General features: G+C 49.1%; 1 protein-coding gene across 1 annotated transcript in view; it reads left to right on the forward strand.

The window, feature by feature from the left end:
• Positions 1 to 14,069, forward strand: part of LOC138580191 (alpha-2-macroglobulin-like) — a 574,708-nt gene extending 560,639 nt beyond the window's left edge. The window contains exons 23-24 of the mRNA XM_069650528.1: positions 5,875 to 5,928; positions 13,793 to 14,069. Of these exons, the coding sequence (XP_069506629.1) occupies positions 5,875 to 5,928; positions 13,793 to 13,797 (59 nt within the window). The 3' untranslated portion in view covers positions 13,798 to 14,069. The remainder of the gene's footprint in view (positions 1 to 5,874; positions 5,929 to 13,792) is intronic.
• The last annotated feature ends 1,742 nt before the right edge of the window (positions 14,070 to 15,811 follow it).

Raw genomic sequence — 15,811 nt, forward strand, 5'->3', positions numbered from 1 at the left:
AGAGTAGCTAAATTCTGCGCGAATAAGGGAGTAACAGTGAGATACGCCTGCTGCCAAGGCCACCTTGTTGCAAATTACATTCCATTCCCTGAACTGCAGTAACACCAGCACAGAAAATACTAATAATTCTTCATAAATGCAGACTAATTCAGAGCTGCAGAGCTCAGAAACACGGTCTTCAAACACATGGTCCAGCAGAGCTGATAGCCAAAACTAGCAGCTGGGAAAGAAGGACAGTCTCACGAGCCAGACAATAGCTTGCAACAAAGTTGGTACAGACAAAGCCAAATGCTGCATTGTGAGAACACGCACTCGCATAGGCATTGATGGTGCGCACACATTACAATGCAAACACATAGTTGTTCTTTTTAACTTTAAAAGGTACACATTGAGCTGAGAACATCTTGGATCTCAGCCCTGGGGCACCAGCTCTAGCCAATGGTATGCTATGGTACAGTATGGTATTGTTTATTTATATAGGGCCTATACACAGGCAAGTGTTTCAAAGCGCTCGATCACAGTTCAGGGCCCTAGGGGTGGGTAGCCATGGGCACTAACCAATGACAAGACCTTCACAATGCAACACTATAGAAAACTAGATAATTGGGAACAAGCCAGGCCAGCCATCTGAGATGGGAGAAGTAATAACCTAGCAGAAATAGGGACCTCCATAGGTGGACTACCACACAACGCCCAATCAAAGGATGTGATGAGTTTCTGGAGAGAGGCCCAGGGTGTGATGTCAGTGTGATGCAGCTGTGTTACAAAACTGGCCTGCAAACCAGAATTCTCTGAAATTTGCCTGGATTTTTCCTCCGTATATTGATCCCTGTGGGTTTTGGCTGTAATAACCCACAATTTGAACTTGCTATCTGTCTGGACCTACGTTCTTTCTGGGAAAGGGAAGGAGATCAGCCCTCCATGAGTTCTGGGTTCGCAAACTCTTAGTTGCCCTCCAGCCTACCTGGGAGTTTTATCCTAAAACTATTCTTCCTCATTACATTCCTTATGCAATGACATATGCACCTCCTCGAGATAAGCACCACCCCTAAAGCCTAAACCTGCAATTAACCCCCCTCACCTGCTAGCAGGAGGGTTCAAAGGATTGGACACCTCTCAGAAATGTCTGTGTCCATATACCACAGCCATATTTGCCTAATCCTCTGGACAGGAAGGAAAATAGGAGGACTGTGACGAGGAAGACTTCAGCTAAGAAATCAAGACATCAGCTCATCCCCCCCTCTTCTTGGTCACATCTCTCATGGTTTGCGTTGTGCATGGACTGGGAGCCTCAATGCATCCATTGACTTCCAGTACCTGTGAAGTGATGTGGGCCTCCTTACTGGTGGAAATTAAGGAGAGAGTCTTGGGTTGGTCACGAAAACCATAGTACAAACTGATGAACTTCATTATAAAAGAAACAAGGCAATATCTTTGACTTGTAATTGGTGAAACCAGAAGAGGTGACCTCAGGTAGTAGTAGTGGGTTGTTAACAAATGGCAACCCGGGTAAAGGAGCTCAGACTGACTCTAAGTGGAACAAGGAATACACAATAAAACCGATTTGTAATAAAAAGACTAAAATGCTAGCGCTAACCTGGCATTCTTGCCCATTAGTCATTGGTGACTTTAACCTCAAGACACTATAGATCAGGCAAAATACTTGAAGCTTAACACAATACAGAAGGATGGTGTACAAGGCTGTGTGCATGTACTCCTTTCTTCTTTACTGAGGCAAGGTACACAATGGGACTGTGAAGGCGCCAGAGCCTCGAGAAGGTCCCCTCAGATCATGCAGAGAGAGGGGAAGGGTCTTAGCTCCTGTAGGTTATCCACAGAACACTCCAGTACTAAACCCTGATTCTTGTGTCTTAGGGTTGGCTTGTTCTTTTGAATGCCTGCACTGCTGCAACCCCTTTGCAGGGTTCAAATAATGTCTACAGGTCATGCACGTGTGTCCAACCACATCCATCTAGCCATCATTGCATACACCTACAGAACCTCAACCAATTCTACCCACACACCACTCTGCACTCACCCGCTCTGCCCTTCCACCTCCCTGCACCCATCCCACGACTGTACCCACAAACGCACTGCACTCTACTTCATCTCACCCCACTCTACCCCAACCTATCCCACCCACTCTTCATCCACTTGCTGTACCTCACTCCACCACTCTTCCCCATTGCCCTACCCATGTCACACTTCACTCAATAAACCTACCAACCCCCACTACTCTGCCCTACCAACTTTATCTCTGCATATTCTAGACCACCTCACCCACTGTACCCCTATCTCAATAATCCCCGACACCCACTACCTCACCCACTCTCCCCCTCACTTATTCATCCCACTCTACCCCAGCCCACTCCATCTATACAATTCAACCCCACACTTTGTTGCTGTTACCCCATTCTACCTCCATCCCACTCTATCCTTACTCCCAGCATACTCCACTCCCATCACTCTATAACATTCAACTACACTACCCCACCATTCAACCCCCACAACCCAACAGCATGTCACTCTTCCAGCCAAGTTCCCCACACCACTAAACTGACCCACTGCACTATCACCTATTCCATTACATGCACACTACCCAATGTCACCCAACTCTACCCTCCTGCACTCTACCGCAACATACTCTCACTCTACCTTCCCTCCACCTCCCCCACTACCCACTGTAACCTCTATGCTACCCCACTCCACCACAACCTCTATCCTTGCCACTACCTCATTCTACCCTTCTGTGCACTGAAATATACCCTCCTTACCCTCTACAATTGCCCCACACTACTTTTCCTCACACTACCCAACTTACTCAACTCTACCCCAACCCACCCCTTTGTACCCTCACCCTCACCATTCTACCCATACCCCACTATAATGTTAACTGTCTCAACTACTACCCACTCGAACTGACCACACTTCTGTTCCCAACCACACTATTCTACCTCCACCCTGCCACTCTATTCCAGCATCCCTGCCCCACCTCACCCTACTTCCACCTTACACCACTCTACCTACACCTCACCCAACTCTATCTCACCTTACCCCACCCACTTTACACCACATATTTCCTTTCTCACACCCACAAACCCCACTACTCTATCATACCCCACACTCTATGCCACATCCCTTCCCCACCTGCTGCTGTACCCCACCTCACTATTCTAATCCCACCCTACTACTCTACCACACCAAACTACCTCATCTAACAATACAAAACATTCTCCCATCCATTATACCCTCAACCCACCCACACCCCTCTATCCAATCTCACCCTACCCACTGTAACCCCACTACTGTACCCCACTCTATGCCCGTACTCTATCCTGGCACTCTCTACACAAATATCCTATGATTTTCCACTGTTAGTTCTATGTTCTATGTGTCTACTGTCTGTCAACGCTCTAAGGCCTACGGGTGAGTTGGCGGTTAACAAAAATTGTATAGAATGGAACCCATCTACCTATTCTACCCACACTTCGTCCCACTAAATCCCATTGTATCTCACCCACTCTACCACCTCTCACCCCTCTCTACCCCACACGCTCTACCGTAATGCTCTTCCATAAGTCATTATGCTACCCCACCTCATTATTCTACATCCAAGCCAACCAACTACTCCCTCTACCAAACCCACTATGCGCCTACTCTACCACACCTCACCCCACCCACTCTTCCCCACTACTCTTCTGAGCCCTGCTACACTATCCCACTCCTCTGACCCCACAATCCCACCCCTCTACCCAATAAAACTCTCTCCTTGACCACAACCACTCTGCTCCCACCCACTCTACCCCAACCACCCTAACCCTCCACTCACCCCACTATGCTACCTTACTCCACAACTCTTCTCCACTCTACTCACTCTCACTAGTTTAGCCCACCTGCTATTTATCTCACCACACACCATTCTATCTCCACCTCACCCCGTTCTGCCCCACCCACGCTTCTCTATTCAATGTAACCTCAACAACTCGACTCTACTTCTACTCCACTATAACACCACTCTTTCTACCTCTTCCTAAGCCCATCTACTCTACTCACCTTACCCCCTCAATACCCAGCACCACCCACTCTACTCCACCCAACTCTACACTCATTCCCACTCCACTCTAAAACCACCCACACTACCTCACCCCATTCTTCCCCTAGTACCCCACTTCATTCCACACTATCACCCATTCTACCCACTCCTTTACCTCAGTACTCTACCCCCACCCAACTACTTGCCCCATATCTCTATCCCACCCTGCTACTCTGCCAAACCATCCCATCCACATCTCTACCTCACCACTCTTCTCCAGCACTCTACTCCACCTCACTACCCAGCCCACTTATTGGCACTGCTTCTCTACCCCACCTCTCTACCCAGTAGCCTACCCCACATCTTAACTTCCACTACCCCACATACCCTACCCCACTATACTCCTACTCTACTACTTGCCCCAGATACTCTACCCAACTCAATTCTACACCACCCTCTTTGCTACCTCACCCCATCCTACCCACTTCACTCTATCCCATCCACTCTAGTCCTACCCCATACTCTATCCCTACCCCCACCCAATTCTACCTCAACCCCAACCCCATGGTCTAGCTCACCCCACTCTACCCATGACCCAGCATTCATCCGCCTTCTCTATGCACACCACACATATCCGTGGCCTCACCCCAGTCCATTCCACCCCAGTCTAACCCAGTCACCCATCTACCCCACAACACCATCCTCACATCACCCTACTACATCCGTGCCAATAATCTACAACACCCCACTCGAACCCTCACACTCTAACCCATCCCACTCTACTCCCACCTCATCTCACTTTACTATTATCTAATCTTCTCCACTGCACCCCACTCCACCCCATTCTACCCCATCCGCTCACTATTCCACCACACTCTACTTCTGTGCCAACTCTCCCTACCTCTCTCCCATTCTACACCCCCCACCCAAGGTCTCCCTTCACTGTCCCCACCCACCCCTTCCTAATCTCTCTATGCTCCCACTCACCATTTCCCACTCAACCACACTTCCTCAGCTCTAACTCCCACACCCACCATCTGCACCTAAACACTATTCAACCCCATCAACACAATCTAATGCCACCCACCCCAACTCATCCCACCCCACTCAAACCCCACTGATCACACTCCCAATTTCACCATTGCCCAATTTATGTCACCTTACCAGACCTACCATTGCCCTCCCTCCCTACATCATCCCTGCGTACCTGCACCCACACATTTTAGCTCACTACTGCCTACCCCACACCTCCCGTAATCTCACTCCTAGCTTCCCACACTCACCCATGCCTACCCTGCACACCCCTGCCTAGTGCCTTCCACATTACCTCTAGAATCACCAATCTTACTATTTGCTTACTCATAACATTAATAGTACACATAGTAAAAACATTTCCGTATACTGCAGTGGAGAAAAGTCTTTCTACTATGTCTATTACTAATGTTGTGTGTCTGCATACACTAACTTGCAGACATGTTTGGAATGACTTGGTAAACAAGACCTACGTATTTACTGCATTCTAACCTATGAATATAAAATGCAACCAAAAACGCTGCATGCTAAAACTATTGGTTTTGCCAATGCTTATTTTTTGTTTTGCCATGAGCACTATGCTTTTTCATGGTATTTGTCGTTGATCAGGTTCTTGGACAAAATGTTGTAATGTGACTCAGCATACGTGAGGTGAGAATGAAAATTAATGTTCTTAGGGTATGCTTGCACATTGTAGAGGATGAGGGTGCTTGGGGAATTCTTTGGGGACCCACTGTAATTCCAAAGTACTGCAATTGTCCTATTCATATTTTTTGCTCTGTCTTGATGTTTTTCTGTTGTATTTACAGCTGCTTCTGCAATGAAGCGTTACAGCACTGCTTGCCGCCAGCCACCGAGTGCAGGTAATCGAAAGCTTGCCATGTAGCCATGAAACGCGACCACTACCACACCTCTTGCCATATAGCCCATACGGTGGTTGTAAAGACTGGAGGGGGTATCTCTACTCCTGCTCTCTATATGGAAGAGGAGAGGCACAGAGGACCTTAGCCAAGATTCTCTATTTGGTGAAACGTGGGTGAGCAATCAAAGCCTACCTCTCAGGAGGTGATGCAGGATGGTTCTTAAGTACAGTGTAGTCCCCAAGCACCCACAAAGGAATGTCCACACACTGTATTAGTGAAAACACAGTTCTTTATATAATTAAGGTTCAAGGTTATATACACAATCACAATAACTCACTTTGTGCTCAGTTAATCTAAAATGGCAAATAAATACAGAGTTCTACGTGATACCACAATCACTATCAGCTTTCATTAAAGTGCACAACTGTACTTTGGTCAAATGTCACACAGATCCATTAATAAACAGAACCAACAATAGACATAGGAGGAAACGCAGTTGGTTAGAACAATAGACAGAATACTGGCCCCTACCACTGGACACAGCTCTGTGTAGATATCCCCCCACCTGGGCAACCTGTAAATAAAGATATAATACAAGCCCAGTCCATATATTGTTCAATATGAGTCTTATTTTCTTCTAAATAGTTCTACCACCCCAATGTACCTGGAATAGCAGAGTTTGACGTCGGGTCATTATTGGATCCTTATTAAGTGGCTCCCTTTAAGGCAGGAGCCACGGATCATCGAGATCCCACGAAGAAAAGGGTAAACAAAAGCGATGAGGCAGCAGCTTGTTTCCTAGCGGTGCTCATCGACGATCGGTCATGGACGTCCTGCGAAGAAGAGGCATGTGGTGCAAGTCGGCGACAATAGATTGTTGCTGCAAAGAGTCTATGAAGAACTTTGGCCCAGCAAGGGCATCGTGTCATCAGTGTCTCTGCGGTCTTCAGGTGGCAGGAAACCCACCGGCGGATCTCCTCGGCACGTTGGTGGCCTCAACTTTCTCTGACGGGACAAAGCGGTCGATGTGAGAGATTCCTTGGATTCAAAGTATCTTACTCAATGGGAGCGTTGCAGCCCCAGTCGTCGGGGGTTCGGTGTCAAGCGGTTCGCGCTTTGGGGCAACATAGCTTCAACGGGCCTCCAGCGGTTATAGCAAACCTGCAAACCCTAGGTCAAAAACTGTCGACAGCTGTCAGGTGCTTCTCTTCGTTCTCTGTTCGGCGATCCCCGTCTCCGGTTGACAGTCTTTCGTAGGCAGGCTTCCAGGGCACTTCGGCGAAGGTTAGCGGTCTGCATGATGTTCCCTCATAGCTCGGGGAGAGGTCTACTTACCAGGTCCTCTCTTGGTCAGTTCTTGGAGACACGACAACTCTTAGATCAAAAAAAGTAGAGCAACAGCAATTCTTCTCTTGCAGCTGGGCTTCAAGGTTAACCATCAAGTATCAACTTCAGCTTCTGAACGGATTCTAGCAGTGAGAGGCCCCCAGATATACTGTTCTGGCTCACATTTATTCTGCTGGGTCACACTCAGGCAACCAATCACTCAGAAGGGCATTCAGGCAGTCAGGCAGCCAATCAGGCGCACAGTGGATTCAGGCCATTTTCCTCCCTCTCAGACACCCACAACAAGGAATGTGTATTGGGACAAGTACCCAGCCATTCAGCACTACGCGCTGCATTCATACCAGTTTCGGGCAGGGCTGTCTCAGTCTTTGTGTCACATACCAGAAACTAGACATCCACAACAAGAAGTGCATATTGGTGTCATGACTCCTTGGAAGCTATGGAGCCGATGGAAGGGCTGATTCCGTACCTCCACCAGCGGTCTAGTCTCCCACGCACTGCTGTGCCGTCATGACGCACATAAATGGGCGTCTCACGCGGTGCTCATTGCGTTGCAACCTTGCTTTTCCGGCCTGGTTCGTACGCTCGTCCTCCTCTTAGACCACCCCTCACAGTGTATTCTCACGCGGTGCTCATTGCGTTGCAACCTTGCTTTTCCGGCCTGGTTCGTACGCTCGTCCTCCTCTTAGACCACCCCTCACAGTGTATTCCTGCTTGCTTCCTCTTGTCAGTCCTCAGTGATTTCCCTCTCTACTCTCAGCCCGCGATCCCTTTGAGTGCTTCCTCCTCTCCTCTGTTTCTTCCGCTCTGTTGCATTTCCCTTCCCGGTGGGGCTTACCTTTTCTATTGTATGCGCCATTCCCTCGGCTGTCTCCTGCAGACCTCTTCCTCATTTCCTCGGATACAGAATCATTCCAACAGCGCTCAGGATACGCACGCTACCCCGATTCCTGCAGTGTCTTCTGGGAATTGAAGTCCTCTTATCAACTCCAACGGAACGCCTTCAGCCCCCGACATCAGTAGTGCTATACATCCAAGCACACCAGGGTTTTTCAGCCACGCTTTTCCCTGGTTTTGGGGGCGGACTCCCGGAGGGCCCCCTCTGCCTTGCTGTCTACCAGTAGGCAGGGTGGCTTCCGGTGGAGCTCGTCCCAATCTCAACAGGAAAGGACGAGACCTCTGGAGGGAAAGAAGAGCCATTGACACAGACGGTTCCTCAGAAGAACTCAGCACAGGTGAGGAGGAGGGAACCAAGGAGGGTACTTGTCAAGCTACCAATACTTCATCGCATGACAATTGGACACACACTCCATTCACCCAGGTCCCACCCCAATGGTGTACCCATAACATCCAGTTACTGGGAAGGCTCCTGCCAGTCAGGGGAAGGGACAGAGTCAGGGATTCCCAGGAGTTTGGGAATACAAGATAACAGGCAATAGAAAGCCAGAGGCCACAGGGGCCATCTTGTCTCCTATCAGGACTCAACTGATTCCAATGGCATGGCCTGGGTATCCCAAAATGGAGGCGACTTAGAGCACCTGTCAAATTCAGCATGGAGCTGCCACCAGCCCATACCCTGCTCTGTGGGCCACATACAGGTGCCCACAAACATACACTAGGTGTACAGGGTTGTACTCCCACCCAAGGGTGCCATAAGGGTATCCCAAGAGTCTGTTCACCAAACTAAAAAGAGAGAGCTGCACCGCCAGGAGTCCCACATGAACTCCTGTGCAGAAAACACGACAGAACACATGATAAAAAGCAAGAAAGGACAAGAATACAGAGGCCCTGTCCCTCCGATGCATTTCCAGCATCACAGTGGTTAAACCATTAAGAAGTAAACATGTTGTAGAGCTTGTAAGCACTGTTGGGGACATGCAGGAAATCTGAAATACAACATATGTCTTCTGCAACTGTGCAGACTGCCAGAGCCAGACTGATGCCTAGTGGCCAGAGCCTGGCACAGATTGCCATCTGGGAGAGACGTTGCAGTCTACCCAGCTCTTACCAGTCTTACAACGCTTGCTGTGGGAGAGAACAGACAGATCGTGCCCCCCCTCCCAGTGACACCTTCTGGGCAGAATATGCTATTGACAGAAGTAAGGTACAGAAGTGGGGTTTCATTTGACCTTGAGGGTGGGAGGTGTCCAGTATAATTGTTCAGTCATGACATGCAGCTGATGACACAGGATCAGTAATGAAGCCTGATCAAATGGTGTTCCCAATTTTGGGTGTCAAGTGTGTGGGGGGACAGTAGAATGGTGGGGTATAGTATGGAGGTGGTGGGGTAAACTGGTGGGGTAAATAAGTGGGGTGGGTACAGAGGGTAAGGAGACGGAGGATAGCAATGGGGTAGGGTAGAGAATTTTAGTGGTGTAGTGTAGTGGGCTGGTGGGTAAAGAAGTGGTGTTGTGGGGTAAAGGATTGGGGAAGGGTGGTGGAGTAGAGAGGTAGGGTGGGCTAGAGAAGTGGGGTATAATGGGTGGAGTAAAGTGGTGTGAGGTGGGGTAGAGTGGTGGGTCAGAGTGGGATAGAGTGGTGTGAGGTGTGGTTGAGTGCAGTGGTGTTAGATTAGTGGAGTGGTGTAGCGTAGTGTGGTAGAGTGAGTGGAGTGGGATACACTGGTGAAGTGGGATTAGAAGGGGTCGATACAGTAGTGAGATAGGATGAAGTGGGTCAGGATAGATTAGTGATATGGGTTCGAATGGTGTGTAATGTGGTAGGCTAGAATAATGAATGGTGTACTCACAATGGAGTACTGAGTGATGTACAGTGGGTGGTGTAGACACGGTAGGTTAGTGGGGGAAGGTGGTGGGGTTTGATAGAGTACTGGGGTTGAGTGTATTAGTGCGGTGGGGTAGAGTGGGTGGGTTAGGCTGAGAGATTGCAGATTGATGTGGGGAAATATGGTGTCATTTGGGGATATTGAGGGAATAGGGTAGTGGGGTAGAGTTGTGCCGTAGAGTGGTATGTTGTATAGTAGGTTGAAGTTGAGTATTGGGGATACAGTGGTCGGGTGTAGAACAGGTGGGGTGGATTGAGTGGGTGAGAGTGAGATAGAGTGCAGTGAGGTGGAGGTGGGATAGAGTAGTTTGAGTTGGGGATAAAGAGGGTGGGGTGGATGAGAAAGGTGCAGTAGAGTAGTGGTTTAGAGTTGTGATGACGAGTAGTGTGGAAGGGTTGCACAGTGGTGGGGTGAGGTGGGAGTATAGGGCATGGGAATAGAGTGGGTGAGGTAGAATAGTGGCGTATGGGGGTAGAGCAAAGTGGGTGGTAGATTGGCTAATGATAAAAGGACAGTTAGGTGCAGTAGAGTAGTGGAGTGGAATAGTAGCATGCTGCAGTAGAGAACCGTGGTAGAGTAGTGGATGAGTAATAGTTGTGGGGTAGACTAGTAATGTGGGGTGTGGTCGGTATAGGTAAACAGGGGTGAGGTGGGGGTAAAGTGGGTTGGTTAGGGTGAGAGTGAGGAGAAGTGTGGATAGAGTGGGTTGAAGTGCGTGGGAAAGAGTAGTGGGGTGGGGTAGAATATTGGAATGTTGCTGAGTAGTAGAGTGAGGTTAAAGTGGGGTATGAGTAGAGCTGGATGGAGTAGGGAACCCACACAGGGGGGCGGGTTGGAGATGAGTGAGGTGGGTGGAGATATGCAGGTTTGAGAATTTGTGTGGTTAGGGGTAGAGTTGGATAGGAGTGGAGTGGCTAAGATTTGTGTGGTACCATGGGTGGTGGGTCGGTGTGGAGTTGGGGTATAGTGGCGTAAAGTGGGCTAGAGAGGATGGGGATCGAGTGGCACAGTGGAGAGAGTAGTCGGGTGGAGTAGAGGGGTAAAGAAGGGTGGGGTGAGGTTAGACAGGGGTTGGGGAAAAGTGGGGTGAAGTAGGGTGGGGTGTGGGATAGTGCTTCCATTTAAATGACAAATGCCATGACCATAACTAAGAACATTAAGCATTCATTAGAAATGTAAAGCCACAGTAGGACCTGCAGAGCCGAGTCTGATTGGCTGACGGGGAGCTGGGGGAAAGTTGATGTCTCCAGGGCCTCACATGGGCTAGTGGGAGAGTGGTGGCAGGGCCTCGCTCCACAATACACTTACTAGGCATGTGACACCTGGTGCATGCTGGGTGTTCATCGGCATTGGACACTGGGCGACCGGCTGGACAGACTGCCCAAGGCTAGTGCCAGTATAGGCAATGATAGCTAGGGTAGCAGGGTAGATGGTGCCAGGGGGGCCATCGAGGGGCTTAACCACCACACCGATGTCAGACACATTTTACCACAGGAACTGTGCCCTGGTCCCAAGCGGTGTAGTGGTTATCATCTAGGGGTTGTGAGTAGTGGTGGTACCAGCTCCTGCAGAAAGATCAGGAAAGAGGCATGGCTCACACCAGGAGGCTGGTCAAGCTCGAGGCACTCTGCATTGTACTTCTATGACGGGGTGGGTGATCATTATTCAGATGGGAGACCCCTCCCCCGTCCCTTGGTGCTCCAGATGGAATTTCCTATCTCCAGAATCAATCCAGTTTATCCAAACTCTTGGGTAAACTGCTCGTAGGGTCTTTCCTTTTGCTAGTCTGCATTGATTTTGGAGATATAAAGGACAGCCTACCCATTTCTGGGTGGGCCATCCTTGAAGCAATGCATGTGCACACTGTATGCATGCCAACTACTGACAGCCATCATCTGGACGCCAGCTCGCCCCAGACCACAGACTGGTCATTTCCAACCCTTCACCCGAACCCCTCATCGTATCTCAACCATGCAAAGCCCCCAAAAGGCACCTGTGCTTTTCTTATCACGTCCATGTGTTTAAACAAAGTTATGCTCCGCTCCACGAACTTTAAAAGCGGGCATCCAATGATCTATCATCGTGCACTCTCAGCCATCAGGCTTGTTCCCTTTCCTCCTCCTTCCAACCTCCTGCCATTGCAACTCACCTCCTTGTGAAGTAGTTTCAAAATATCCGTAAACTCCCCACACCCAATCTTTTCTTTCATGGCCTCCGGCCCCAATGGTTTCACCGTTTCCCTGTAAGGCAGCTTTATATCTTTTGACGTCACTGCACCTTATCTGCCTCCACTGCCTTACTCCCCTCGCAGGGGTACTCCAGCCCCCCTGCTCCTTTAACCTTATCTCCTTTCTCCTTCGTGCATTTCAACCTGGATACCTCCTCCCTGCTGATACCCCCCCCCCCCCGCAGCTGGATGACCCCCACACAGTCTGGGCCTAATCTCAGGCAAACTTCAGAACCCGGAATCCTTTCACCATATTTGACCACAGGAGTCTGTCTGCATGGCGGACCCATATGATGCTACACTCGCACCCATATACCATAAGGGTCTCTACTTAAACATGTCTCTACAAGTCAATGATTTTAGAACGCTCTATAGGGCATAGTAATGCCACTTCAGGGGTTCCCACCACATTTCAGTATAAGGCGCATGCCAAACGCTGACTACTGTGTGTGCTTTGCGGTCAGTTTACAGTCCTCAGTCCCATTGATGGCAGATAGGATTGGAGGTGACGATGCAGTGCAACTTCAGGAGGCACCCAGATAACGGGGCAGCATCCTCCTTCCTCCCCCTCTGGCTAAGGGGGAGGAGTTAGGGGGCAAAATCCCGGGAAGCAGGGAAACGAGCCCAGGAAAGGGCAGGAGGGGCGAGAAGCCTGCCAAATGGACGGCAATGCCTGTGAAAAAGAAACAAAGGAGGTGGGAGTGCCTGGGGGGATTATAAACAGCCGGCGGACTGGCAGTGTTAATTTCGCAGCCAGAGGACGCCGGACAAGAAGGAGAAAGCAATTTTTCCTCCCACCCACCCTACATATTGACGGCAGAAGTACAAGGCTTTGCCGTTGCAGTCGCAGAACGGCGAGGCAGTGTTTTTTTGCAACCAGTGTCACTATAGAGACTGCTAACAAGGGTTTTCACTCTTCTCACGATCAGCGCCCCTTTGAGGCCTAAGCGGCAAGGGTACTGGAGGTAACGATGTTGGCCCGGCTTCCCCCGGCAAAACGGCACTCCTCCTGCCGAGGGACACCTGCAAGGGCAGGTGGGGTTCGGACAAGAATGGTTGGGGTAGCTTCGGCCTAGTGTGGACTTGATCAGGAAAGGGGGCAGCAAGGTTTGGGCACGTAACACTCAGCTGGTTGCTGCACCTTCAGAACTATTTTCACAAAGTTTGGTTTGCAGTGATTTGAAGCATGTAGTTATTAGAAATGTTGTGAAAATAAAATCTGCCGCCTTTTATGCCAACAAAGAAAAATGTCTCATTCTACACCTTTTTCCAGAAGGGGGGCAAGGGTAGCGAATGTAATAAGCAGGTATGTTGGTATTAGTATGGACAAATGCCGAAGTTATAAATAGGGGAGCCTGCACAATATCACACTTGTGGTTATTTCCAAGGCCACATGATTAACTTGTGACTTTGTCGCCTCTTCTCCCCCTTGGACAGTGCTAGAAATGTGAATTGTTAGGTTTATTCTATTCCTTACATTTTTCTTTGTGTTTTTTTTTATCCAGCCTGACTTCATACAAGACTACAAGCTGAGCAACTGGAGCGGGAAGAAGCAGGGTTGGAGCTGTGCGAAAAATGAGAGCCCACGCCCCCATCCCCCTCCTTCATCTGTACTCTTTGTCTCCCCATTCCTGCTGGCACATGGATCACTCGCTTAGACCAGTCTTGATTGGCCATTCGGGCCTTGTGTTTGAGTAATCGCAAGAACGCTGCATGATTAGCCTAGCGCTGTTAGTCGTCCTCGCTTTCACTACAAATAAACTTTCTTCATTATCTGCAAAATCGTGTGGATTATTTGGCTTGGACATGTGCTAGTGGTGGGTGGAAGTGGGCAGTGCTCACCTCACTGCACTTAACCTTTTGCAAACATATCAAAATGTCCTGTTTTATTCGGGAGATGGTAGTCCAGTCCTACTTTGAACTTTGTAGGCCTCGATGTCCTTGTTATAAACCCAGATATAGAATTTGTATGATGCAAAGTTAAAACCGGGACTGAACTAGCATCTCCCGAATGGAACGGGGCATGCTGGCATATGTGCATTTAGGGATGGGGCTATGGAGATTCTGGGGTTTCTGGGGGTATGCAGGGTGCAGCTCAGGGCTTTATGTGGGATGCCAAATCAAGGTGGGGCCCAAATAAGGCACAACACAATAGAAGTGTGCAGGGACTAAGACGTGTCCGTTACAGCCTAGCGTCAGTCCCCCAGGCACCCTCCAGGGATCTGTCGCAGGATATTCTCTAGACCCTCCACACACTGGTGTCAAAGATTAAGAAGAGGCTGCAGATGGCACCGCCTGTGACTCCACCAGCGGGGCCCCCATTGACGCCCAGGTGACTGACCCCCGCCGAAAGAAGAGGAAGAGGCACCCTCTGCCTGCATTACAGCCATCGCTACCTTCAATCCCCTGGGAGACGGGAAAGGACACAGCTACGACAGACACCCACCGACAAGGGCTTCTCCACCAGACGAGGTGGGATCCTTAAGAGCCTGAAGCATCTAAGGAATCTTTACGAGACGTGTGGCCTATGAAAGTAAAGGAGCGGCCTAACAGACATGTTAAAGTTTCAGAGTTTTCGTACATGTCATGAAAGAGATCAAAATCTATTCACAAAGGTGTGTTATATTGAATCGAATTAATAGCCAGGCACACATGGAGTAAATAAAGTATATATAAAAATCAAATCAAATGAAAATAGGCGAATGCAGGTTCCGGTGCCTCAGTTCCTTTTGTAAGAAATCCCTAATTCTTAGTTATTAACTACTTTTATTCAATTGTTGTAATAGCAAGACTTAGAGTACTACAGAACTAATAATCGAAGTTGAATTGTAAGAAATGGATTATGTGATTCTAAATAAAGGGTGATCTTTTCCATCCAGTCCTGCTGCACTTTCAACGATATCTGCCTCAATGCCAGCAAGGCTGAGATCCTTCCTATTGGGACCCCTGCTCCCTCCTTCTTCCCCTTACTTTGACCATCCTCAATGGGCTCCCTCCCTTCTTCATCTGAAGCCAGAAACCTTGTAGTCATCTATGAATCCTCTCTCTCCTTCCTCCCTCACGTTCAGAACGTTGCTAAGAAGTCCCACTTTCAACTCTTCCTTATGAAAGAAATTCTCCCTTTTCTCACTTTCCCCCAGAAGCTCAAAGTTACCCGAGCTCTAGTTCTCTATATGCTTGACTACTGCAATAGCCTTCTCTTGAATCTACCCTATTCCCTCTACGACTCCTCCAGCTAATCTAGAATAAGGCAGCAAGACTTATCCTTGGCCTAAAGCCCAGAAACTCCATCTCTCCTGCCATAAAACTCTTCACTGGCTCCTATTTGCTGCACTTATTAAATTCAAATCCCTCTGCATCATCCATAAGGCTGTCTGGGGCCAGGGACCACTCTATCTGCAACTTTCTCTCACTAATCACTCTCCCGTTGACCTCTACCTTCCTCTTGTACCAACTCTCTGTGTGTAAAGCGTTTTGCTAAACAGAGGCCCGGGGGCCTATCTCTTTCCTCAGCTGGCTCCCTC

This window comes from Ambystoma mexicanum, chromosome 3p (assembly GCF_040938575.1).
Source record: "Ambystoma mexicanum isolate Mex_15411 chromosome 3p, UKY_AmexF1_1, whole genome shotgun sequence".
Lineage (NCBI taxonomy): Eukaryota > Metazoa > Chordata > Amphibia > Caudata > Ambystomatidae > Ambystoma > Ambystoma mexicanum.